Below are 26,042 nucleotides of genomic sequence, written 5' to 3' on the forward strand. Positions count from 1 at the left end.
GTCAGATTTGGTGAAATGTTCAGCAATGATAACAAAAACATATCAACAAATATGACGCAAATAATAATAATACACATAATTATTTTAAAGAAAATACAAGAAAAAAATACTTTGGGACAATATAGCACATTTAAATTAGTTCGTGTAAATATTAGTTCTCTTACAGATTAAATATCGAGCGAATACAAAATATCTAGCAATTAAAAATGAACATATAGACATATATACTGTATGGTTAAAGCAGCAAACATAGTAATTACAAGTTAGTTTTACCTGCTGATGAGTGACTCAATCCAGTCATGTAATATATAGAAATTCTGGGCCTATACTCTAAAGGTACCTGTACTTAAAAGTAGTCATGTTAAGATAAGATGTGCTTATTGAGTCCCAATTTGCGAATAATTTTTCGTTGCACAGCATAAAATACAAGGTATTCACATAAGTAGAATGTTAAAAGGAGTCAGAAATAAACAATTCTACAAATGAACATCTCAAAATAGAAATAAACAGCAATTAAAAAAAGTACAAAATATACAAGTTTTATACCAATTTAAAGTAAACAAAATATTAAAGTTGTATATAATATAATTTGATTGTCAATACTTGTCTACTTTTGCTTTGAATACAGTACTTTGTACTTGTAACCAGAGTATCTTTTACTTGTGTAAATCCTGAGACCTAATGACAGATACCCCAGGCTGCAGTCATGGTTTTTACCTTGTCCCTTTTTGCATCACATGACTTCAAGTGCTCGTTGGGTTTCCAGGAGACGGTTGTTATGAGCCAGTGACATGACAACCATAGCATAGTGATGACTGTGGAAACCCAGATGTCTTTGGGTGTTCGTTTGCCGGCAAGACGGCTTATGGCTTTTTTTCAGGCTTTATGGTTCATGGAGGTGCTTAGCTGGAGACGAGGACGGTTCATGTTGTTGTTGCACCATTTAGAGCAAAGTCTGCTTTTCGCGACACATTACAGATGGGTTTTTTATTTTGACGGTGTCGATCAGGTTGCTTTGCTTCACAGCTGCTCAGTGTCTGTACAATTGGGGAGTTTTTTCCCATTTACGATCAAGCGCTGCTGCTGAAGGCACAGAGCAGCCCGCGATAGCACGGCGGGGGAAAGTGTTGATTTGGCAACGTGCCAAGATTCACATGGAGGTTATTCCTTTGACAACATGACGGCATTGTTATTTTTCCCATTTAATTTGGATTAGATATCTTCAAGACGACTATCGGAGGACCGACGGTGCAACGTCGCTCAAAACGTGCACCAAAAAACACTAAATTAGAAGATTTTTTCGCAATCCTAAAGTTGCAGTTTCAAAACACAAATGAGAAACATCTTCAGCAACTTGAGGAAACATGCGGCAGCGTTTACTAAAAGCTGCGAGTAAACCCAGGCGTCTTTTGAGCTCTGCAGCGGTGGATGGCAGCTTTTAGTAAATGCTACGTATGTTGTTTTCAAGTTGTGAATGTTTTTTCTGTCAATGCTGGGCAAATCGTGTTGTCACACTTTTATGTGTTAAATTATTTTTCCCCTCCATTGATGGATTTCCAATGATAAGATTCACAATCCTCACCGTCAGCGGTGTCGCACAAATAATGGAAACCCAGAGTGAATAATATAGGGTCCAATAATGTGTTTTAATCTTACAAAGGGAAAATGGCCTTATCGATTAGTACTGATGTAGAGTCTCTACTTTAAAGAGTCCTCTCTGCTGATGTTCGAGGCTGTGATATTCAGCTATGGTAGTGTCTCTACTCCTCTAAAGAGTCCTCCCTCCCTGCTGAGTGTTCAGGTGTAATATTCAGTATGTAGTGTCTCTTACTTTAAAGAGTCCTCGTCCTGCTAAAGTTCAGGTGTATATCAGTATGTAGTGTTCTCTATTTAAAGAGGTCGCTCGTCCTGCTGATGTTCAGGTGGTAATAGTCAGTATACTAGTGGGGTGCTCTATTTAAAGGAGTCTCTCCTGCTGGTGTTCAGGTGATACAGTATGTAGTGTCTCTAGCTGTTAAAGAGTCTCTCCTCGCTGATGTTCAGTGTATACGTCAGTATGTAGTGTCTCTACTTTAAAGAGGTCCTCTCCTGCTGATGTATCAGGTGTATATCAGTATGTAGTGTGCTCATACACTGTTTATAAGAAGTCCTCTCCTGCTGATGTTCAGGTTCATACAGATATGTCGTGTCTCTACTTTAAAGAGTCCTCTCTGCTGATGTTCAGGTGTATATCAGATGTAGTGTATCTACTTTGAAGAGTCCTCTCCTGCCTGATGTCAGGTGCTATATCAGTATGTAGGTCTCTACTATAAAGAGTCCTGCTCCTGGCTGAATGTTTCAGGTGTATATCAGTATGTACGTGTTGGGCTGGTATCTACTTTAAAGAGTCCTCTCATGCTGATGTTCAGGTGTGATATCCAGTATGTAGTGCTCTACTTAAGAGTCCTCTCCCTGCTGATGTTCAGGGTGTAATATCAGATGTAGTGTACTACATTAAAGAGTCCTCTCCTGCCTGATCGTTCAGAGTTGTTAGAGCAGTATGTAGTGTATCTACTTTAAAGAGTCCTCCCTGCTGATGTTCAGGTGTATATCAGTATGTAGTGTATCCTAGCTTTAAAGAAGTCCTCTCCTGCTGATTTCAGGTGTATATCAGTATGTAGTGTCTCTACTGACATGTCTCCATGCTTTAATGTTCAAAAGCCTTATGTTTCCTCATACTGCCTGTGCTGCTGCACCTCTTTTCACCTCCGTCTGCAAACCAGAGTTCTTATTGTGATTATCTTAAACCAAAAAACATTATAAAACTAGAACGGCACCTCACTGAAGAGATGGCAGTCAATCGGCAACGCTGTCGATAAAATCATGCATGAGATTTGGATCCGCTACCAAAATAACTAATGAACATTTTGCCAGTAGCTTTTTCCATAATGCTGCTGACAAACCAACAAACCAAACTGAACACATCACATAACACATTATTTAAACAACGACACAGGAAGAAAGAGTTTTCATAAAACATGTCAACATGGGAAATGTGAAAAGGTTAGACGTACAGATCGGTAGAAGTCAACATTTGGAACCTAGAGCAACTTCATCATTCATTTTGGAGTCCTTAGTTAGACCCTCCAGAAAAACGCGATTCTGCGATCGCAGAATTTACCGCATAATCAGCAAAATGGCGCAGATTTTTAAAATGCCGCATATTTATCAAAAGGCCGCATAATCCCCGCATTTTTCCACACAAAATTGAGAGAAAAAAAAGTGAACTCGTCTGTGACGTCATCAGCTCGCGCATCACAGAATGTAGACAACACTGTATAGAGTAAACGTGTGGAGCTCACACGATAGAGAAAACACCAAGATGAAAAAATCTAATCCATCTCATTTACCAACGACATTTCTACTAAAGACCGGGCAAAAAGTGGGGGGAAACTATTCTGCACCCCGTGCAACTGTGTGTTGGAGCATAAGAGAAAATCGACGGTGGCGACCCACTTTGATTCATTCAAACATTCGAAAATGCTTTCTGCTGCTGCGGACAAGAAAGCCATTCAACTCACGTTCACCGAGGCATCAACCTCCAAAAACCTTTTGAGGGCTACAAGAAACGAAGTGAGTAGCCTACAAGATTGAAGCTGGTCAGATAACGAACGAGTAAATGAAAACAGAATGAGGCGGAGAAGTGTGTGTGTGTGCGGGGTGTGTGTGTAGGGGGGGAGGTGTGTGTGTGAGATTAAAATAGCCCAATTGCTTTTACAATAAATAAACATTGAATGTGTTTAATTGAATAGTAAAGGGGTTTAACGTTAGTGGCAGGTTGTGTGTGAGAGAGAATAAATAAGACAGCCCAATATTTTAAAAGATTGTTATTCTTTTCCCCCGCATATTTAGCATATTTCGCAACTTTCCGCATATTTCGCAACTTCCCGCAATTTCACCGCATAAAATCACATAAAAAAATGTTTAATCGCATAATCAAGGAATTTAGCCCGCATAATCAAGGATTTTTGCCCGCGTTTTTCTGGAGGGTCTAATAGGTTTTTGTACATGTAAATACTCTGCAAAGGCTAACATCTAAAAGTGTACGCTAGATGGAGTTTTTCTCCCACATTCCCCCGCTGCCTGAATTGCCTCCATTGGACTCCTTTGTTTAATTACGCAACTAAGTGACATCACCTTGTAACACTCGGGCATCTATTGGCTTGCGCTTCAACACATTGTGCATGATATGCTAAGCAGTTGACCAATCATTGAAGAGCCATCCAGCTAACCAATCAGAGCAGACTGGGCTGTGGTTTCAGACAGAGGGTGAAAAGAGGTTCTGCAGCACAGGCAGTATGAGAAGAATAAAGAGCTTTTTGAACATTAAAGCATGGAGACATGTCACAGTAGAGACACTAAATACAATTATGAAACCTTGAAACAAGTATAAAAGGGCCCCTTTAAACACTTAAAAATGAAGTTTATCTTTCATTTAGAGATTCAGTTAACATGCTTTAATGCTGCTAAAATGAAAAATAACATGCTTTTCTTTATTACATGTTTTATGTTAATGTTAATGTCTTAAAAATTAAAATAATATACTACCTTTGATCCCATGCTGTCGCCTCTATATTTTAAAGCTTTGGATGTTTGCATAACCCATTTCCTGTTTTCTTCTGTAAATGTATTTGGTTTTTTCGGCATCTTATCACTACTTGCTGCTGCAAAATGTTCCTTTCTCCACGGGCTACTTTAAATTACATTTAATGCTGTATAATATTTAGATTTAGGAAATCCTAAAAAGTTATATAGAGTACTGATTATTTACAACAATCCATGTCTCGTTTTATTTGACAGTTAAGCTGTTAATTGTACTGTCATTTCAAAGATGCAGTTCTAGCTTACTGTTAAATCCTTTTAAAATTGTTAAGTCATTGTAAAAATGAGGAACAGTGGAATGAAAAGCTAAAATGAACTTATCTGTTTCCTCTCTTCTTTTCTTATATTCGTTAATTGTGAAAGATCACAGCTGGCTCTCGGATCACCTACTAAATTAGTTTTATGGTCATACAATTGGTCCTAATATTTAATAAAGTGCATTACTCAGCCCAAATGGGCCCCCAAGTGCAAATATAAAGAGAGCCATTATAGAGCTTTATCTTTGTAAAGTAGCCTCCACTGACATGTGTAACAGTGATAGAAGGAAGCAGGGAAATCAAATGGCCTGACACCAGGAACCCAAACAGGGAAGGAACATCATCGACACACCAGCAGCAGAAATGGCAGCGTGACATTTTTACACAAAGTGTACGTGACATTTAGTCGTGTGAGTGTGGTTTTCATGGTGGAGATGTGCTCTGTGCAAAGAATGTATGGCTCATGTATAAAAATAAGTGGACATACACCTGAAACGTCACCCATTGGTTTGTGGAACACCGTTTTAAAGCCTTAAGTTTGTCTCTTTGGTCGTTCCCACCCAGAGGTGACCATACGGTATTTGGATGAGAGGCTGGAACCAGGCAGGGATATGCAATGTTGCGTGGTTGCGAGCTGTCAATCAACAGTTTGCTAAAACCTGAAACCCAGCTTCATTGTCTACTTTACTCTAAATGGGACCATCATTTACAAAATGGAAATCATGCATTATAAAGAAGACTTCATGACTGAAGTCTTCTGACTGGGACATAACTTATGTTTACCATGTTTACTGATATATCAAGTGAAAAGTAGAGCTAATTTTCTCATAGAGTTCTACACAATCAGTCCTTTTTAAGCCACCAGTGTATTTGCCCTGCCGACCATTACAAAGAATGCATAAACTATATACTATACTATATGTACAGTATACTACTTTAATACAGACTCTGGTATGGCTGGTATGCTGATCTCCATGGGTTTAAAGCCCTTGTTGGGCCATCTATCAATCATTGCTGTGGCCCTCCCCTCCCCTCCACCTTTCACCTATTTCCTGGTTCAAGTAAAAGTACTTTTCAGGAGTTAATGAACTTTGAACCATCTGTTTCTCATACAAACAAGAAACTAATTTCAAATTCATTTCTGCATTACTTTCTAAGTTGTATTTTGTCTGTTTGTCATGATGGTCATAGAAAAAGGAATTATAAATAGTTTACTTCAGTGACAACCTAATCATTAAAGGCTTCATTTTGTAAGACAATACGTTTGGTAAATGTGTATCCAGCTACGACCAAAAAATTATTACTAGGAACAATTCTCAGTTTAAACAGCGATCTAACCAAAACCACTTTGGAAAGAAGACACATTGAAGACCTGATCTGTAAAATTAGTGAAACAATATCATTATCGTTCAACATTTTTTGCGCCAAGAGTAAAGTAACAATCAACTAAGGTTATCAAACCTCTTCAAGGCATCTTCACCACCCTGCTGTTTAACAAAAGGAACACACATTGAATAGATCCTTCCCATTAGTTTAGATTGAGAATAAGGATCAAACAGTAAACAGCTTGGCTTTCACCTTCTAGACAAACAACACTCCCAATGTGATAAACTGTCAGCTGACAGTTTGGTGAATCAATGAATAAATGCCTGTCAACATTGATGCAGTACATCCCATTATGAAATAAATAGTGTTGACAATGACAGGGTATCAATGAAATAATGTTAAAGCCAATTGACAAGTTCTAGAATCTCAACTGTAAGGATAGGGAGCTTTTTTTATCTTATGTAATAGTTAACTTTATAACATACATTTTGTTTTTGCATGCAATGTCATGACATCATGTTTTATTTTAGGAATTGTTTTTCCACTATTTCTGGTATTTAATGGATGAACTGGTTGACTGATAAAATCATCAGGTTATCATAATCGCAAGATACAAGTTGCTGTCCTGTAGTATGGTTTTTAACTCTTTTACCAAATGATGTACTGACAATATTTGGTCATTTGGCTGCAGTTTAAATTTCAAATGGAAATCTCTAAATCTCTAACTTTTGATCATCAAAGCGTATCACTGCACCAGCTGCTCCTGTTACTGATATGATACCACTCTTATCATAAAAGTGAGAAGAAAAAATGTTTTGACGTTTTCAGAAATGTTTCCATCCTTCCATAATGTATAGCATTTTCAACAATGGTGAAACTTGTATTTTAAAAGCATCCACACCACAGTGTATACTAAGAATGTATAATTACCATTCATGCCAACGGCTACAACCAAGTCTTATACCTATAATGCAATAAGCTTCTGGATAAGCTACATCTAGAAGAGTTCATGAATTGGCTTCTGATACGCTTAGTCATGTTGTGTTAAATTACTGATCTGACTGCTGCAGTGAGTGGGTTGCTGTGAGTCTGCATCTACTGAGACCAAATGGAACTTAGTGTGACACACCAGTGCAGGGGCAGTTTGTGTTACAACAGTATAGTGTATCAGAGTATTTATTTCATGGTCAAGTGTAGGCTGTACGATAGACAACAAGCTGGAGTGTCTCATTTTGTGGCACTTGCTCAGCAGTTTTTACTCTTACATAATATTGTGTGTATAGCTGGGACTTAGCATTAAGAGGTTTCGAGGTAAATATAGCTGGGACTTAGCATTAAGAGGTTTCGAGGTAAATATGTTCCCATGAGAACTACTAACAATTATATTCTGATTAACACTCATTGCATTCAACAGCATATTGAGACCAACACATCAGTTTGGGGTAATAATGAGGGCGTACTTTTACTGAATAGCTTCTGTTTTGTCAGCTAGTAAACCTACCACACACAGCTTTTAGGAGCTGCTAGCTCAGCTTAAATATTTTTAATTAGTCTGGGCTTCAGTGAAGAATTTAACTGTTAAAGTGTAACTGGAGCTTGGAGTGCTTTCTGTTGCAGTATCCAAACCAATCTTTGCAGAATGCTCACATTCTGTGGCAACAGAGAGGTTGAATTTAAGCACAATGTACAGAACGGCTAGAAAGCGTATTTCATAATGAGCTTCTAATCATACATAACAGTACAAAACAATTTGTGGAGTTTTGCATGCCTCTCAGTACCATGACTTCATGCATTTTCAGAACAGCTGGCTTCCAGTAATATCGCTCTTATATAAGCTGACCAAAGCCTTGGCTCTGAAACAGTTACAACACAGAAGGATCTGCAGCTATTTTAAGCCTGCAGTGATTCAGCTTTTAACTTCCAAAAAAGAAGAAGTAAAATAAACCTGCCATGGTGTGCCAATCAAATGTGTTATTTGGGCTATGGATGTCTTGGCAGGAGGAGTAGGAAACTTCTTTAGAATCAGTTATACATTTCCAAGTATGCTTGAAATATATGAGCAGATATTAGATTTATGTTCATGGGAGAATGAGGGCTTGGGTCTGGAAAAAGGGCTTCTGTGTGACCACAGCTAAGCCTCACTCATCAGAGCTATTATGGGCAATTATGTGGTCAAATGTTTGTCACACTGCCCATGCAGAATCATGTATACATCATGTTCTCAAGAGCTGGCAGAGTGCATCAGACAGAGAAACCCAATCCAACCACAAAAACAAACTCTCATGGTTTGCTACCCACATACACATATCTGCAGGTATACAAGCATGCAAATAAAGAATAAATTACTCATCACTGTGGGGGAAACTTCTGAAGCAATTGGAGTCAGGACTCAAAGAGAGACACGAAGGAGAGCTGGAGCTTTGATGGCAAACACTGACGGTTTATTTGGAGCTTCGGCCGGAGAATTCACAAGACATATCACAGGCCACGATCTGACCACACGGTAGAGATGCCAAATCAATTCTGAAGAACCCTTCTGTAGTTCAACGTTTTAACTAGTTCAGAGTGTAATAATCTACATTCTTCAATAGATAGACTAAACAGCTGAGGACACTGAATCACATTTGTTGTCACTTATGGCTTGGGGTCATCTACACCCCGAGAAGGATGTGTTCCAGGTGTCCCACAACAATAACTATCTCTGACCGAGAGTTGCCCGGTCATAAACTGGTAACAACAACAAAATGCTAGGGCAGCCCCTCCTTAAGGGAGATAGCGTGCTGCCCAAGGCTGGGCATCTTCGTCAGAGGGCGAAAGAGGAAATGCAGGGCAAATTATTCCCTGATGAATAATGAGCAGCAGTTGTTGAGCAAAAATGCAGCAGAAGCACTGAAAAATGTTTTGTGGGCCATTCTGACACATCCCTTCACGTCTTTGCTTCACACCTCATGCAACTATGTGGTCTGTAAGCGAGGTTAAGCGTGACACCTGTCTTCGGTTTCATGCACTTCCACAGCGGAGTGCATAGGAAAGGGGCCTCAAAAACAGAGAATGATCCACGAGCAAAAGCATGTTGGTTTTTGAAACTGAACCCATTATTCATCTGGATGTATTGTTTGATGTAATTTGGGATAAGCAACAATCACTTTATTACACGCAATATTGACAAGTGAGTTATGTAATAAATCCGTTTTTTCAGCCGTTACCTGTAACTTCCTGCATGTTGTTGTGCTCTAAGCTCAAGAGAATATCCAACCACAGTAAAGTAGGTGTACTGTTTGATGTGTTGACAAAATGTTTAAGCTTGTTTAGTGGGTTGAACTAGAAACAGTTTTCAATCTTTTTCTTAAAACGGGGTCATGACCCAGTATGAGTCCCTGGTGCATATGGTGGTCACGGAGATTTACATAATTAAAATGTTTCTACCAAGCTTGGGTCTCAGGATAAGACCATGCAGATTTATTACATATCCATTTTACAATAGGTAATTGTATGCTTTTAATGTCCTTTTGTTGTCTAATTTGACATAGCGTTGAGTTTGAGTTGCATCAAGTTAAGAAGTTTATATAAAAAGGGTCATATGACTTAAAATAAAGAAGATGGATGATGTATTGTTATAAGCATTGAGCTGGGCCAAATGTCTGCATGGGTATTTATTACAGAGTTACTGGGTGACAGCCCAACAAAGTAGGCAGTTTTTCAGCCAGTGTTACTTCTCGTGATGAAACCATGAAGATTACAATAAGCACATTTGGTGGTGTGCCTATGGAAGATGAGGAGAGTTGACGGATAAGTTGTTGGACCAGTCAGGTATGACTCCTGGGCGTACATTTAACAAACTAATTATTCATAAGTTAATTAATTTTGATGTGTGAGGGACAACATACCAAACTGTGCCCTTTGTAAACTGGACACACACACACACACACTTCGGGAAAAAAAGTTTAACTCCATGTGACTTACTCCAGGACTGAAAGCAACCACGTGAACAGTGTCACATATCCCTCACCAACACATGATAATGGGGTCATTACAGTTTAACCGACACTTAAAATGACCCCAGTAGCCTAATTCACACACATAGCCCGTACACCATACAGTCAAACAGCTTCTCCACTGACCTTGGCGGGCCGGCGGGCTCCCAGTAGCGGCAGAACAGGTGCAGTCCGTCGGCGTTGACGAGGTGCTGCAGGTCGCTGTAGGGGACTCCCTGCGGGCTCCGCCGCGGAGCAGCTCCCGGCTCGGGCATGGAGGAGTCTGCGGAGAAAACACGGAGCAGCGACATCAACACATCGCTGCCGTAGAGGTAGTAGCTGACACCGGCGACGAGCAGGCAGCTGGCGGTGGTCGCGGCGTTCATTGTTTATTTATTAGCTGATTTTGGTGCGCGTGTTAGGCATGCATCGCTAAAGACACGGTATGTCCGTTAGGATATGATGGATGGAATCCTGAGCAGCATGCACACACATACGGACACGCGCACTATAGGCAATGTTATCAGACCTTCCGCAACAACCGCCGTTACGTCACGAGACAATATGCTCTGTTTTACAAAAGCTCCCCCTCTCTCTTCTTCTTCTTCTTTTTCTCTCTCTATTTATTTTCTTCCCTATGTCTATCGGAATCCATACCAATATTATTATATTGCAATAACTACACATTAAAAGCAGTGTTGCACAACTCCCTATACAGTAAAGGGAAGAAAACAAATCATTACTACAGAATAAAATAATATGATTAAACATTCACAAAGAGTGGCGTATGATATTAGATGACAACTGAATCGATGTTAAATGGGTACAATAAAATGTGTTTTCTGTCTATCTTTATGTATAAAAAATGAAAAATCAATTTCACACACGCGGATATGTGATGGTGCTTCCTCGGCATAAAGGCTTAAAAACATCAAAACAGAAAACAGTTATATCAAAAATATTTCTCCAGCATACTTCTGCAGAACCGCACACACACACACAAATCATTTTCAGTATATCTTTTTCTCTGAAGCACACACCCCCTTCCCCTCCCCATCGCATGGCATTACACGCGAGGCTTTCCACAGCATCATCAGGTGCAGCTGGATATAATGAACATCTACATCATGTTAAAGGCATGTGCAGCATTACAATGAACAGGACCGTGTGCACGCGGGGCAAACCCTGGAGGTAAAAATAGCCATGGTGTGGAGCTATTTCCTGAGGGGATCGGGTTTCAAAATTCATTTTTACCGACAACCTAAATTGTACTTCAGTATTTAGTAGGTGGTCGCAAGTGACACATATAAAACATAAGTAAACTATGTGGTTTACTGTTGGTGAGCTTTGTAGAAAAACAGATCAATCCGCGCGTCTGTCAGTGTTGTTATCCTCACTAACAGGCAACATTTCTGCTTTGCAGCCAATCCTGTGCGGGGATATATGGCTCAATAATTTAAGCTGCATATGGCAGGATCATAACAGAACACACGAATAACAGTGAGAAGTGTGCAGTCCACATGTGTAGAAATAATCCCATTGTAGGATGTGAGTATTATTGCTGGGAACTGCCATTTGTTTTCATCTCTGTTGAAACCATCAGTGACACATTCATGCACATGGTCATAATCTAAATAATGGGTCAGCAGTGCGATTAGTGCCTGCATGCATCCTGGAAGAAGGCAAACGTTTGCAATAAGAGTGTTTTAAGTAAAGCTCATATTACAGCCTTTTAAAATAATCGATTCAACTGGACTGTGCTGATATCGATGTCACTGCACCTGTAGTAAACACGCGCTTGGCCATCAATGTTATTGTCTGCGGGTTTAATGCGAAAAGCCCAATGTTGAAGCCAGAGAAGCTGAGACATGTGAAAATATATCAGCAAATTACAAGTTACCAAAGAGTAAATGGAAAATATGCTGATGTTTAAGATAAAATACACTGGAGTCTTTTTTTATTGTAAGTCCATAATCAGGTATAATAAAAAATATATTATAGAAATAGGACCAACCTGTGCTGGAGCGTCTGCAGTGAAGTTTCGACTTCTTCTCGGACTCTTTCTCTCCCTCTGTGTATGTCCCTCTCTCCGACACTCCTCTTTTGCCACCCGCTAAGGGAAGAATGCAGTCAGCGCCGTTTGGGTTGTAACTAAATAAGTATTCATACACACACCCTCTCTCTCTCTCTCTCCGTCGCACACACACACTCACATTAAAAATGTTCCCCCAGAGGCGGAGGTACAGCTCTCCTCTCACCCCCTCCACATGGTCCACATTTTGTAAATACCAGACCCTCTGATGTTCCTGAGTAAATAGCGTCATATGAGGATGGGCCCCTATGTTTTTAATATTTGCACTGCTCCACCTGATAACAGAACATATTTCTCTTCACTAAAATTACAAGACATTTTGTTTGTAAAATCCTATTGGTAGGTCATAAGAACATTGTTTGGCACGACAAAGAAAACATTAACAATTATTCATAAACACTGTTGGGATCTAACACCTCTATTCATTTTTGGTTAGAATAAGGTGAGCAAAATACTAGGTCAAAGCAGCATTCATAGTTTGTTTTTGGTCACTAGGGGGCAGCAGAACAAGCTGTTAACATGATATTACATTATCTAACTATTGATTTATAGTGGAGATGTTAGATGTTATTAGAATGTAATTTCTTACACACAGGTGTCACAATGTGTTATTGTTTGTTCTCAAGCTAACACCACTGTGGCGCCTTTTATGTTCAGACAAACTTGTTAGCCAACAGAGCAATATAAGCTTTCATTTGAAATCCTGTTTCTGGCCACCTGACAAGTGTCGGTCCAATATTCACTCTTTCAGCTCGGGTTTATCTGATCTTCTGTGCTCCTTAGAGGTGAGAAGAACTGCAGGGTTGGTGATAAATCTTACTAAGAACCCCTTTCATGTAACATATCCTTATTTGATCCATTATGATTATAAACGTATCGATTAGTGACGTTTCAAGGTTTGGAAAGATCTATCCTGGTTCCAGACCTCTAGATAACTGCCTTTCTTTCTATTGATTGTTAAGGGCAGAAGGACAACAACGCTTCAAACTGAAAAGTGATTTAGATGTCAGATTGAACAATGAAGTGAAAGGAAAAGGAAGTTCACATATAACGGGACAGAAAAATGGTAATGGGGGAAAGCAACTCAAGTCTCTTTTAGACATTAATTATTTGTTTGACTCCATGGAGAAAAACATGTTATTCCTTGCGCCCAAGACAATAAAATGCATGTTAAATGAAAGCCAATACTGTAAAATAGTGTTTTTTTATTACAACTAAGTATGATTCAGTGTTACAATTCCAATAAACAATGACTCATTGTTACTGGTTTCAGTTACCAGGGGACTGCTGTTGTTGCTGTTGGTGGACACCTCTCTAACTGTTTACAGACATTTCTTATTCTTCCAAAAATAAAACAGCGAAGATGAAAGTGATCAATTTCTGAATCATATTTGCGTTTCCATAGCCATGTGTGGCTTTACATTTTCTAATCAACACACAATGGATTGTATCTGTAAAAAATAATGTTCTTAAGAGACTCACGGTCACAACAGGTTAACAATATTATCTATTGTTTGGTACACTATGGGAACATCTGGGGTGGTTGGGTTTGATTTCCTCTGTGATCGTTCCTACTGCTACATTCTCCCTGCTTGAGTTACTATAATGAGCGTCATCAACAACTCCTTATACAGCATAAACAAGTTCCCTGAACACATTTGGAAATAAACAACGTGCGGACGGGAGACTGGTTATGATTGAAGCTGCTGGCCGCAGTGAGACAGGAAGGGAGAACACCCTGCTTCCATATGGGAGGCATCAGTTTCATCAGTCCGGAGGTATTTGGATATTTCCTGTTGTTGCGTCACCAAGTTGACGTGTCTGCACAGGAAATTAAAAACAAAACTGTTTTTTGGAGAGGATCATAACAATCCTTTTCAATGAAAGGCTTGTGACTTAGTACATGGACATTGGCAGATTTTATCATACATAAACCCTCCAAGCAAGTATGCTTTGTTACTGAATAAAGTCAAACTAATTGAATGTTTCTTAATGTTTGTGTGTGCTTAAGCTATTATTCGATTTTGACTGCATGTTTGTACTAAGTTGTAATTTTCTTTGCAACAATGTGTGTGCGACTGCAAGTTGGAGTGTAAGTGACTCCCAGAATTGTGGAGCTCACTGGATAAAATGCTCATACTGTTTCTGTCAAATTAACCTCCATCGTTCCTCTCACAGCTCACAAGTGTGTCGATGGGATCTCCTGTGAAACAGAAGAAAGGAGAAATCAAAACAAGACAGGAACAAAGTAAGAGGATGAAGAGGATAGGAGATTGTCAAAATGCCTTCCAGATTGTTCTTGTTCTCTGCAGCTGCATGAACGTCTCAGTGGAGGTTAATGAGGAGGAACAGAGCAGGATTGTGAACATTTTTGCTTTAAACTGTCTCTAAGCAGGCCGCTCTCTTAAAAATAATTGTTCAAATTATTTCAAAACTTTATTTGTTACTTTGCCCTCTGGTTTGATGCATTCACTGCGTTACGTTCAATGCTACATATTGAATTTGTGGTGTGCCTCGGGGGTGCTGAAATGCTTCTGTGAAATGGAATGAAGTGGAGATACACTATAGGCCAGATGGACTTCCAAACCCACCTATTGCTTCTCTCATGTACATTCCTGTGCTCATACATTATGGGCAGCAAATATGAATCTGTATGCATGAATGTATTTAGACATTTGCATATGCCTGTATGTATGGAACAGTGTGTGTGTGTGTGTGTGTGTGTGTGTGTGTGTGTGTGTGTGTGTGTGTGTGTGTGTGTGTGTGTGTGTGTGTGTGTGTGTGTGTGTGTGTGTGTGTTAGTTATTTCCACACACACACACACACACACACACACACACACACACACACACACACACACACACACACACACACNGCGCGTGTAGGGTAGGTGTATTCACTGTGGCTGTTGTTGTGTTGTTACCAGCTACACCGAGGTCGAAGGAGACATGGAGAAGCCTCTGGTCTAATGGCGGTCATCCCATCGACCAGAGAAGTCACCTGTGACAAACGAACATTTCAAAGAGGTAACAACACATTGTTTGACCTATTTGCCCCGAAAACAAGAAACAAGTCCTTTACTAGGCCGTCCTTTCACAGAACGGAGAGAAGACTTCGTTCACTGCGAGCCTCTGTACATGGTTCGTTCGCATGAAGCTGTAACTCTTTGTGTGGTGTGGTGAGAGAGTCACCGCTCTGACAAACGCGGGAATGGGGGATCTAAGGTGGCCCAGGCCAGACGCCGCCGCAATGCCGACGTGGCGCCCGCGCAAGTGTCGCGCGCAAGTGTCAGCTAGCCCGGTGACATCAGTTACCCACGATAAGGTGGTCTGCGGCGGTGCAATGCCGATCTTCCACAGGGTCTCGCAGACCACGATATTTATGTGCGTTGTGTGAGAAACTAGTACAGCAAATAGTTGACCTTATAATGTTTAATAATAATTGAAACAGACATATACGGGTTTAGTTGGTTTTGACGCGCTCGCGCGTGCGTTCTGTGGCGAGGCGAAGCCTTGTGCGAAGCCTTTGGCGCGGGCCACCCAATACTGCGACTCTCCTCCAGCCTGGCTTTAGCGCCGGTGTGGAACTAGTCTTTCACTTCAATAAATAAACATTCGAGGTTTAGGTTTACAAATGGGGAATGACCGGAAAACGGGACCGTACACGAAAACACGGGATTTTTCTTACCACTGTGGTGTTTCCGGTTTACCGCAACGGGGTTTATACTCCTTTAAGGTTCGCTCGTACAGTAGTAGACGAACGTGTCAATAAACACGTAATACACGTCATTGCTTCTCGTATCCGCAACCGCAAGTACACCGGACCATTTATTCAATCCTTGAGCGAGACCAACATCTGTCCCTACGGCTTATCGTATCTTTCTATAGCTTATGTATCTAATCTTATATATATCTATATCATATTATATAGTAGTGAGTGGAATATATATGATATGTATATGTGTCGCCACCTACAAGTGGGACAGCGAGTAGTCGCAGTCAGGGCGGGCTAACCAGGGTGGACCAAAGAGTAATAGTACACAAATTTAAGGGACAGAGGGACACAGAGCAGCTCAAGCAAAACAATTACGGTACCAGTCACGACAATGAGAACAGTGTCAGTAGATACGATAAAACTCGCAGACCTATTCAAACTAGGAGCTATGAAGCAGGCACGCAAACGGTTACGTCATGACGCAAACGATGACGCAATGACGCAGCACCATTCGGACTCTGGGCAGTGTGAAAAGAGCCAGAGCTAAACCGAAGAACCGGTTCTGAACCTGAAAGGCTCTAGCATGGAGCATGAACCAGAGTTGCGTTGGTGTGAATGAGGTATCAGAGGAGGTGTATTCAGAATGGACTTCCAGCCGTAACTGTCACCACAGCATCTAAATAAAACAGAGAATATTTCGGAGGGATATGCTACATATTAACTTTCTATTTTATGCATTTCAGTTCTTCATTAACATTCCTTAATTAACACTTCACTGTCCTGACACAGTTCCACTAACATACATTCACTGTCGATTGTTATTTTTTAATATTCTTTGCGGAATTTGGCCGTGTAAAATGTCCTCTTGGGTTGCTGTACAGCCAATGTGTGACGTCATTAGTAAGCGTAACGGACCCCGTGCTGATCTGGTAGGCCGTGCACATATGGTACCTACACCGGCAGGCAAGACGCTCCGATTCTGAAACGCGCCGGTGGGTTATGACGCTGGAGGAGGTCAGACAAAACCGCGGCGCAGCCGTGACGCGGCGCAGACGGACCCGGTGGAATCCCGGGGTTACACTGTAGGTGCGTCGCGTTTGGGGGTGCGGGGGTGGTGCCGGTGCTAGTGGAGCCTCGCAGCCTTCCCGCGTCCATTCGCGATGTCTCGCCGACTCCAGGCAGCAACCAGGAAACCACACCAGTAAGCCAGTTCACACTGTCCGCTCCTCGCAGCAGCGAGCCTCGCAACGTCCCGCCAACACGCCACCCAGACCCCACGCAGCATTCTCATCTGTTTGTCATTACTGGTGTCATTTTCTGGTTGCTAACACCATTGAAACACTGATGTTCCGCTGTAACGGTGGTGGACTCATCAGAACAGAATGGGCGAACTGACCAATCAGAGCACAGAGGGCTCACAGGGAGGGGACGGGCAGGAGCTCCAACAAGCTGTGAATGAATACACATACTATACAGAGATGTGAGTTTGGAAAATTGCACAATGTAAATCTATTCTAGTATACCTCAACAATGGAATTATGATCAGTAGAAATGGCCATGTCATGGGACCTTTAACAGTGTGAAGGGCACAAAAGCCATGGTGGCCGTAGGACGTACAATTATTTGTGGGGCCTCACGGCCAGACCGAGGGGCAACGACGGCAAAAATCCGTGAAAATCCTACCCTGATGCTGACACATCATCATCATCATCATCATCATCATCATCATACCATCTGTGAAGAAATGTGTGGAGCATTTAGATCAGCACATAGGAAAATCATGGAAAAATGTAAAATGCTAATTACCCATACATGAGCATGTGACTCTCTGTGTACTAGAAGACAAGAGGCAGCTGGTAAATTCTTATACAATGCCGGGCCTCATCCATCAGAGGCTTCCTTTGTAGGTGCAGGTAGTTTGTCAGGAGGTCAGCGGTCAGCGTCTGGTGTACACCTCCCTCACTTTGCTCCAGACTGACGGGGGGTCATGGTATTGATCGGGGCCTTGGATGGTAGCCCTTGACCTGCGCCTCCATTTAAAAGCTGTAAAGGAAGCTCTGCTCCAATCTAATGTTTTCCACGAGGTGCGGGACACCTGCACTCTGTCAGTGTGTTTAGATTGTGAGCTGCAGCTAATAGGCCAGCTGGGCCTCGCTTTCATTACATCCAACTACGCTTACAATAACAGAGGAGAAGGCAACACAGAAACACATTACATGTCACCTTATTTATGCATTTGATGACAAGAGTACAGCTCACAATCCACATGGACATTAGCTGGCTAAATTGATGCAAAGCACTTACGGAGCTCATCCACCCGTCTAGTGTGGAGTGCGAAGATGCTTGTCTGCTGTAAATATTAGGTTAGAGGAACATTTTTAACCTGTCAAAACAAAGCCTTGCAATGGCTTTTAACATCCTCAATTGTTGGAGGATTTTTCAAAACAGATTGTTGACTCACTCCGCCTAACATCTGTTCAAACAGCTCCCTTCACAGTGTTCTCAAAGTGCGGGGCTGAACAGGACAACCTACCAGGATTTCAGGTTATGCTCTTTTTATAATTTTAAAAAGTCAACACAATGGAAATTATAAACATTTCTAGACGTATGAAAGTAAAAAATCCAGCTCCTGTTATTTCCTCAAAAAGTTGACCTAATCATATTAATTTGTGAAACTTATACTTAAGTTAATAAAAAGCTTAAGAGTGATATATTCATGTTTCAGATTATTAATACATCTTGGAACAGGGAATTTGTAGGCCATTATGTTTAAATTTCTTCTAATTTACTGAAGATATCCTATAAAAAGTTATTTATACTGGCTTAAGTTTTTAGAAAGCATCAGTCAAACAGGAGGGAATGAACAAACATGTTGTGCTTATTTATGTGTAATGGAGTTGGATCTTTAAATGTTATACCATATATTTGGCTGTATAGAAAAAAACTTTAAGACATTAAATCAAATATGAAATGTTGCTGTAAAATCCAATATGGTGAACCTAAAGTCAGCATTCCTTTGTGTGAATGATACATTCTTTTTATGAAGTAAAGTATGTAGAAATGCACCCAAATATCAATATCATAACATGTGAAAACAAAGAGAAAGACAGAGTAACGCTGTGTGACTGAGCAGACTTTGGCAAAGTTAGCCCAGCACCCATCTGGCAGTGTGCATATCAACTGGCACATAGTTCAACAGTGATGCAGTTTGAGAAATGTTAAACACAGCTTATGAAAAGATAACACAAAGCAAAGAGTGAGTCGGGACTGAGCTGTGTCCCCGCGCGCGCAGTGTGAGCTGAAGGCCACTACTGCTCTGGATCCTGGAGCTGCTGGATCAAGGTCTGGCTAAAGTACATCCCTGTCAGATAGAGGCACAGTGTTTATAACGTACCATTAACATTTGGATCAGTATGTTTAATAGAGCCAGCTCCTTAATGCACACTGTCCTGGCCTTTAATGGGATGCACTGGCCTATCTGCCTCTGCCCCCCAGTGTTAACAGGTCATGAACAGACAGGCGGTGTGGCTCGTGACATGTTTTTGGCGGCTGCGGTGTTATTTGGTCAGGGAGACAGTGGGTTTAGGTGGGGGGTGGGCATCATTGAGACTGTCACAAAGTAATGGCGCTTTTCCACTGCAGGTTTTGGTGCGGCTCGACTCGGTTGGGCTCGGCTCACTTTAAGCTGCGTTTCCATTACAGTTAGTAACTGGGGTATTAACTATAGTAACGACGCAGTATAGGCGGGGCGATCGGCTGTTCGGAGGGCGGAACGACGCTGCGTAAAACTGCTGTGACGTCATCTTCAAGGTGACACAACCAGGGGCGCCGCCAGGGGGGAGCACCCCCCAGGATTGCCAAAGCACCCTCTAAGCACCTCCAAGAAATATGTTTTTTATTTTTTATTATTATGATTATTTTTATTAAATTAAATTAGAACAATTATTGATTACATCAATGCAAATGTGAAACAAACACATTTTTTCCCAAAAACATAAAGCCAACACAGGTGATATGATTAGGCCAATGGCCAGCACCTATTCGATTTTTGACCTACCCATAGGCTAAATTACTTTGTGACACTTGAGTGACTTCCTGTTAGTGATGGGATTTTTGGCTCTTTGAAGGGAGCCGGATCTTATGGCTCCGTTCCTTTCAAAGAGCCGTTCAAAAGAGCCGTTCTTTTAAAGGGGGCGGGGTTACTAGGTTTATCTGCGAAATAATCACCAGGATAATGATTGACTGTATTGCCAGACCTAATGTCAATAATCTGCATTGTAAACATGACAAAAGGNGTGTGTGTGTGTTAGTTATTTCCCTTGACCAGCATCAGGCTTCTTTTACCACCCCCTCACTTACAGGCTTTGTATTTTATTTTCCTATGTGTGTGTGTGTGTGTGTGTGTGTGTGTGTGTGTGTGTGTGTGTGTGTGTGTGTGTGTGTGTGTGTGTGTGTGTGTGTGTGTGTGTGTGTGCGTGTGTGCGTGTGTGTGTGAGCTCCCTATCCCCAATGAAAAGCCTTTGCTCCTGTAAACTGTTTTTCATGGATCAGTGCCTCGTCTTTGTTCTCTGTTAGATCTCTCTTATGGGAGCAGAAACAAATTCACGCATCAAACTAAACAGTAAAACTAAAACAAAAGCACAGACTGAATGATATACAGTCGTCCCTGCAAGCACAGGTGTATACATTAGATTAACATAAACACAATATCATATGTCACAGCGGATTGATGATGGTGATCCTTACAATAAAGTATTTGTGTATGAAAAACAAAAAGCTATTTGCATCTAAATACATTTAATATATATGTATATATATAAAATACAGTTTTTCACTGTAAATCCCATTTCCTTTTCAATCAGCAGTCCAGGCCACGCTGCAGATTGAGGATCAATTAACCAAACCAGAAACGTTTTAATCATTGTCCATTAGGATATTAAGAGTTTAATACATCATCCCCACACCACTGACTGCTGAATGAACTCGGATGATAATTAATGATAATGTTACTCCATGTCAACTCAATGTGAAGTGGCAAATGTTCACTAACACATTTACAATATTACCTTTATAGGATGTATGTCAGTGTGTTGATCTTGTTGCGCTGTTTTGAGTAGAGAAGTCATCTGTGACTTTCAAGGAGCACAGCAGTTCTGTAGCCATTATTGGAAAGGCTTTATAAAACTAATTTAATACACACCACCACATTTCCAATTGAATAATGCTGCAAGGTTTTGTTCCTTGTTAGGACAACAATAAGTGTAATATGGTTATGCCTCTAGATAGGATTTTCTCTATAGTAACAGTAGATGATGCCCATTGATAGTACTCTCTTTTGAGCATACCAAGCTTAAAGAAAAAGTAGGTAAATATTTGTAACAATTCCGTCTTGTATATCCCCTGTCGAGTAACTTTATAGAAATAAAAAAAAGTGAACTTGCACAGTTCAGTACTTTTTGTTGTGATCTGATTGAGTGCATGTATGCATACTCACACAGCACATGGCCTCATCTTGGCTGTGCGTCCTGGCAGACTGACAGTGCAAAACGGCATCATGGACGGAGGAGAAGAGACAGGCCTTTGTCACTTTGTCATTAAAGAAACCTCCAGTCTGCATGTTGTCCACCACAACAGCTGGAAAACACAAGTATAAGAGGACGAGAATTTGAATGAAATTAAGGGGAGAAATAGAGAGTTATCAAAGAAGATAAAGTAAACAAAAAGGTTGTCGAATAAATAAAACAAGAACCTAAAGAAAAAAGGAGTCAGAAAGAGAGGAATAGTCCTCCTGTGTATTGATCCTCGTTGTAAGTCATGGCTGCGTAATATCTTTTACCGTCCCTTTGCGAGCCTTAACACTTACAATACATATGCTCTTTCAACAGCATGTTTAGAGCTGCTGATCCTAATAATATAATAAACTGGACGCCTTCGATCATTATGGTTGAAAGAGTTTTTCCCTAGAGACCCACATTTTCTCCAGCTAGAAAACACATTTGTGGGCTACAATGTAAAAAGTCACAGGGTTGATGCTTTATTCAACACAATAACCCAACCATGGCAGCCAGATTTCAGTATTTCCTTTTTTAGTTATCCTTACGACGCATACTAATCTTTTCATGACCCCAAATTGCCTTACATTCCAGATTTGGAAAACATGGAATAGTGTTTACTGAAACTACTTCCTTCACATACATGTTTCCATAATATCAAGCAGCTAAAATAATATTGTGTGTTGTTGAATGAATCCAAATGGGTTGTGGCTAAGTGGGTCTGGAATGTCAATGGATAAATAGATGCTTGATAGTTCTACAGCATTTGGGACGAAGAAATCTCATTTTATGATCAAAATGTCAGGAGATCCCTAACGATGACAATGGAAGATTCAGTCAAATGGATTTAAATCATTTTATAAAGGCAAATGCAGTTTTAATAGATTCAAAACAGATAGGATCATTTCTTTCTTTTTTTTACATTGATACAGAAAGTAGATCTATATGAAGTTATGTAAACGGTATAGCTGCTCTGTTGTTGGTGTTTAACATATTTATAACCTCTCTGATATTTCTGTGTTTTGAGAAATCCACTCAAATGTTATTATTGCAGAGGAACTTACTTTGGCAGCAAGCGAGGACAACCTCTATACCGATTTCCCCGTAGTCTTTCTGAATCTGGAATAGACACAGAAGCACAAATGTAAAGGTCAGACTGGGGATCATTTCATTAGTCTGACAATTTCATTTACAGTAATTGGATGCCCAAGAAGCTAAAAGATAAAGAGAGGAGAGAAAGTTCTAGTTGTTGAGAAACGCAAAGTCAAATGTATAAAGCAAAGATAACAGTTTGAGAGTGTTTGCCTTGTCCTCCAGGGCCAGTTAAAAAATTATTACAAAAGTAGTGGCTGTTTCTTGGAGCCGTTTGGACGACAACAATTCAGTTAAATGTCATTTTCTCAAAATGATGAATACATATTTGAAACATAGTCTTACACTGCGCAGCGCCTTGACCCCCACAGTGTCCAGGAAGTTGACGGGGCTGAGGTCGAGGACGATGGCTCTGGGGAGAGAGGGGTCGGGCTCATCCTCCACCTCAATGACGGCTATGTCCTTCTGATCCTCCCTCTCTGGCACCTCCTCCTGTACGGGGGGAGTCATGGCACAGTGCAAAGACACTCGTTAGAGGTTCAAGTTCAATGAGAAGCTTAAGAAGGTGATTGGCAATCAAAAGTGGTAACTAAAGAACATCAAGGTTTAGTGTCAGGCATGTTTGAAAGTGTTAGGGTTAGGGTTAGCTTATATTTCTGTTTATCAATCAAAGTTTTCCAATATAGAGGGACAAAAAATCTCTTTTTTGTATTGACATTTAATATGTCTATGGTCATCCTCACCATGTCCACTGCGTTATTCTTTGCAGCTTTTTTGGCATTTTTCTTCTCATGTCTCTTCCTTTTGGCCTCTAGTTTCTTCTTTGCTGACAGGAACTTGGTAATGTCGATACCAGACTAAAAGAAGCATCAAAAGACAATGACATGGTAAGAGTAAATTACGTACAGATTTCCTTCAGCAATGCTGATATGCTAACTCTTGAGTTATTTTAGCTGGACCAATTCTTCGGAGCCTGTGGGTAGGTGCTTCAAATGGAATAATAGAATATATCATTTCTATCAAACCAAATTAGAGCTCTTTTAAACCAATGTGAGCTTTATTCCGTACCTCAGTACCAGGACCAGCAGATTTAGAAGGAGCTTGTTGCCCCTCCACTCATAACCTGATTGAAGTCTTTTTATATATGTCTGTAACGGAGGTGATCTCTGGGGCCATAGATCTCGGCCTCCGTTACGGATAATATAGCTTCATATTTGGCGAAGTATGTTGATCTGTTCTACACCAAAACATTGCACAGGAAGAATGTGAATATACATGTAATTTATGCATCTATTTGTCGCGATCTGTCTATGTTTTAGTTTATCTGTCTCTGTTTGCTGTTTTATTTTGAAAAGTGTTCCCCCTCCCGTCTTGTCTGTTGCTGGTGATTGTGTTCACCTGGTGCCCTGTGTTGTCTCCTCCCCCCTCACCTGTGTCTTGTTGGTTTGATTAGTCCTGGGTGTATTTAGGTTCTGTTTTCCTGTTAGTGTGTTTCCTTGTTGCTGGTGACTGTTTTCACATGAGACAGTCATATTGAGGCTGTGTATCATGTCCCACAGTGATGAATAAATGCCCACACCGGGTTATATTTTAACTCTCTCTCTCTGCCTCCTTGCTTGGTCGGGCCGCTCAATTGTCAGCTTCACACTGTCATATGTTCGCATATTATACTATACAATACACTGCAATTACTGCTTATTTTTCACTCCTGGTTAGATGCTAACTGCACTTTGTTGTCTTCGTTGTCTTCGTTGTCTTCTTTATCTTCCCAAGAGACTTAAAAAAACTTTTGGGTATGTTGATATAAAGATTCCTACATTGTTTAAGCTGGATAAGGTGGACAAGGAGAGGTCTGTCTGTTGTATTTCCTTCCACATTCATGTAAAGTTAAACCTTTTCAAAAATGACCAATCAATTAAAAGGAAGGGTCTTGATAAATGAGTTTGCATTAAATGATTCTGAGACTTTCAACTCAATAAGAGGAAGACATGTAAAATGTTGCCATGCTTTTAGTCATTTTGGGTGGTAAGGCTCAAAGGTAGTCACAGGAAGACAAACCTTTCTCAGCCAGTTTAGCTTGTTCAGCCAGTCCTAAGAAACTAAAGTCTTCAGTCCAAAAATAAACCATAAACCAGCAGAGCAGAACCTGATCGTCCACAGGCTTTTGCATGACAGCCGTTGAAAGAAATGTCTCACATGCTCAGGATGTTTGGCGCATTTGCTGGAGGGTTTCTGTCTTGTAAGTAAAACATGAAATGCAATGAGTTTTCCCACGCCTAAAGAACACAAGAGAACTTTCTCAGATTCCGAGTTGTCATGACTCACCTTATTGAATCAACAGTAAAGATCAGAAACTATTTACTTTAATGATGTTATCTGTATTGCTAACACTATGTCATTCATTTGTCATTCATGCCAAAATGTTTTAAACTGAACTGAACTCCCATCCACAAAAATGAAATGACAACACTGCGTATAGCGCTAATAAAAATACTATACTACAAATACTGTTCTGTACACAGGCCAACAACATTCAGTCACAAGCACGGCTCGACATATCATCTTAGCTGCACCTGACTAGTGTTTGAAGACTGACAAGGACAACTGTGAACCTGTCTTTTATCTGTTTCTGTTGAGCTGTCATAAGGAAATAACCAAGTCCCCACATTTATATATTTTTTATACACAGTCTGTACATGACACAATTGTCCATAACTAAGGACTAATGGCCAACCAGGAAATGGAAATGACAGAAATATGGTCATGGTCATCAGTCGTCTAGAGCCAATCAGATCTTCAATGCTTATTTTTGATGCCCTGAATAAAATGTCAGTATGGCAATTGCAAAGCGGATCACAATTATAACAGCCATTTAAGCCTTCCTACTTCTTCAAAATTAAATTGAGAGCAATTAACATCTTTAAAACGCTTCTAAGGAGTTTATAGGACATTCAATCATTGGGACAATTTAATAGCATGATGGGAAAGTAGTACAAATCAATAATGTGTGCAATGTCAGCATAAATATCCCCTTTCAGCTTTGCCTGTGAGAACAAGCAGTGAATGATCCCACATTCTCCCAGCACCTTGCACTATTATTCATAAAATAATCCCAAAATTCAAACCACTAAGACTGGTGGAGAAGAAAGACATAATCTAAACCCCAAAAATGACCGGAATTCATCTGGTGGGCATTCCTCATCTTGTGACCAGACATGCAGCTTCTGCCAGTCAACAACGGCTCTATTGAGGCTTGTTTAAGAGTCAAAGATTAGAAAGAAACGAGCGACCCAGCGGCTTTGACATGCTGACATTTTAATGAATGAGACGTTCCATTATCTCCCACTCGTATTCAATCTCGGCTTCTCACCCCACCTCCATCTTTTGTCATTGT

General features: G+C 40.5%; 2 protein-coding genes across 3 annotated transcripts in view; both read right to left on the reverse strand.

Moving 5' to 3' along the window:
* The window catches only part of mgll (monoglyceride lipase), a 44,641-nt gene extending 32,308 nt beyond the window's left edge, over positions 1-12,333 (reverse strand). Inside the window, exons 1-2 of the mRNA XM_010766400.1 lie at positions 12,213-12,333; positions 10,346-10,481 (exon numbers count right to left, since the gene is read on the reverse strand). Of these exons, the coding sequence (XP_010764702.1) occupies positions 10,346-10,473 (128 nt within the window). The 5' untranslated portion in view covers positions 10,474-10,481; positions 12,213-12,333. The remainder of the gene's footprint in view (positions 1-10,345; positions 10,482-12,212) is intronic.
* A 1,173-nt stretch (positions 12,334-13,506) lies between these two features.
* slc26a6.2 (solute carrier family 26 member 6, tandem duplicate 2) overlaps positions 13,507-26,042 on the reverse strand; it is a 34,387-nt gene continuing 21,851 nt past the window's right edge. Inside the window, exons 16-21 of one of the 2 annotated variants that reach the window (XM_010766403.1) lie at positions 23,392-23,505; positions 22,994-23,140; positions 22,621-22,675; positions 21,499-21,638; positions 14,449-14,493; positions 13,507-14,111 (exon numbers count right to left, since the gene is read on the reverse strand). In XM_010766403.1, the coding sequence (XP_010764705.1) occupies positions 14,470-14,493; positions 21,499-21,638; positions 22,621-22,675; positions 22,994-23,140; positions 23,392-23,505 (480 nt within the window). In that variant the 3' untranslated portion in view covers positions 13,507-14,111; positions 14,449-14,469. Of the gene's footprint in view, positions 14,112-14,430; positions 14,494-21,498; positions 21,639-22,620; positions 22,676-22,993; positions 23,141-23,391; positions 23,506-26,042 lie in introns of both variants that reach the window. The other variant, XM_010766401.1, reaches the window with a different exon arrangement.

Source organism: Notothenia coriiceps, unplaced genomic scaffold (genome assembly GCF_000735185.1).
Source record: "Notothenia coriiceps isolate Sejong01 unplaced genomic scaffold, NC01 NC01_scaffold00003313, whole genome shotgun sequence".
Lineage (NCBI taxonomy): Eukaryota > Metazoa > Chordata > Actinopteri > Perciformes > Nototheniidae > Notothenia > Notothenia coriiceps.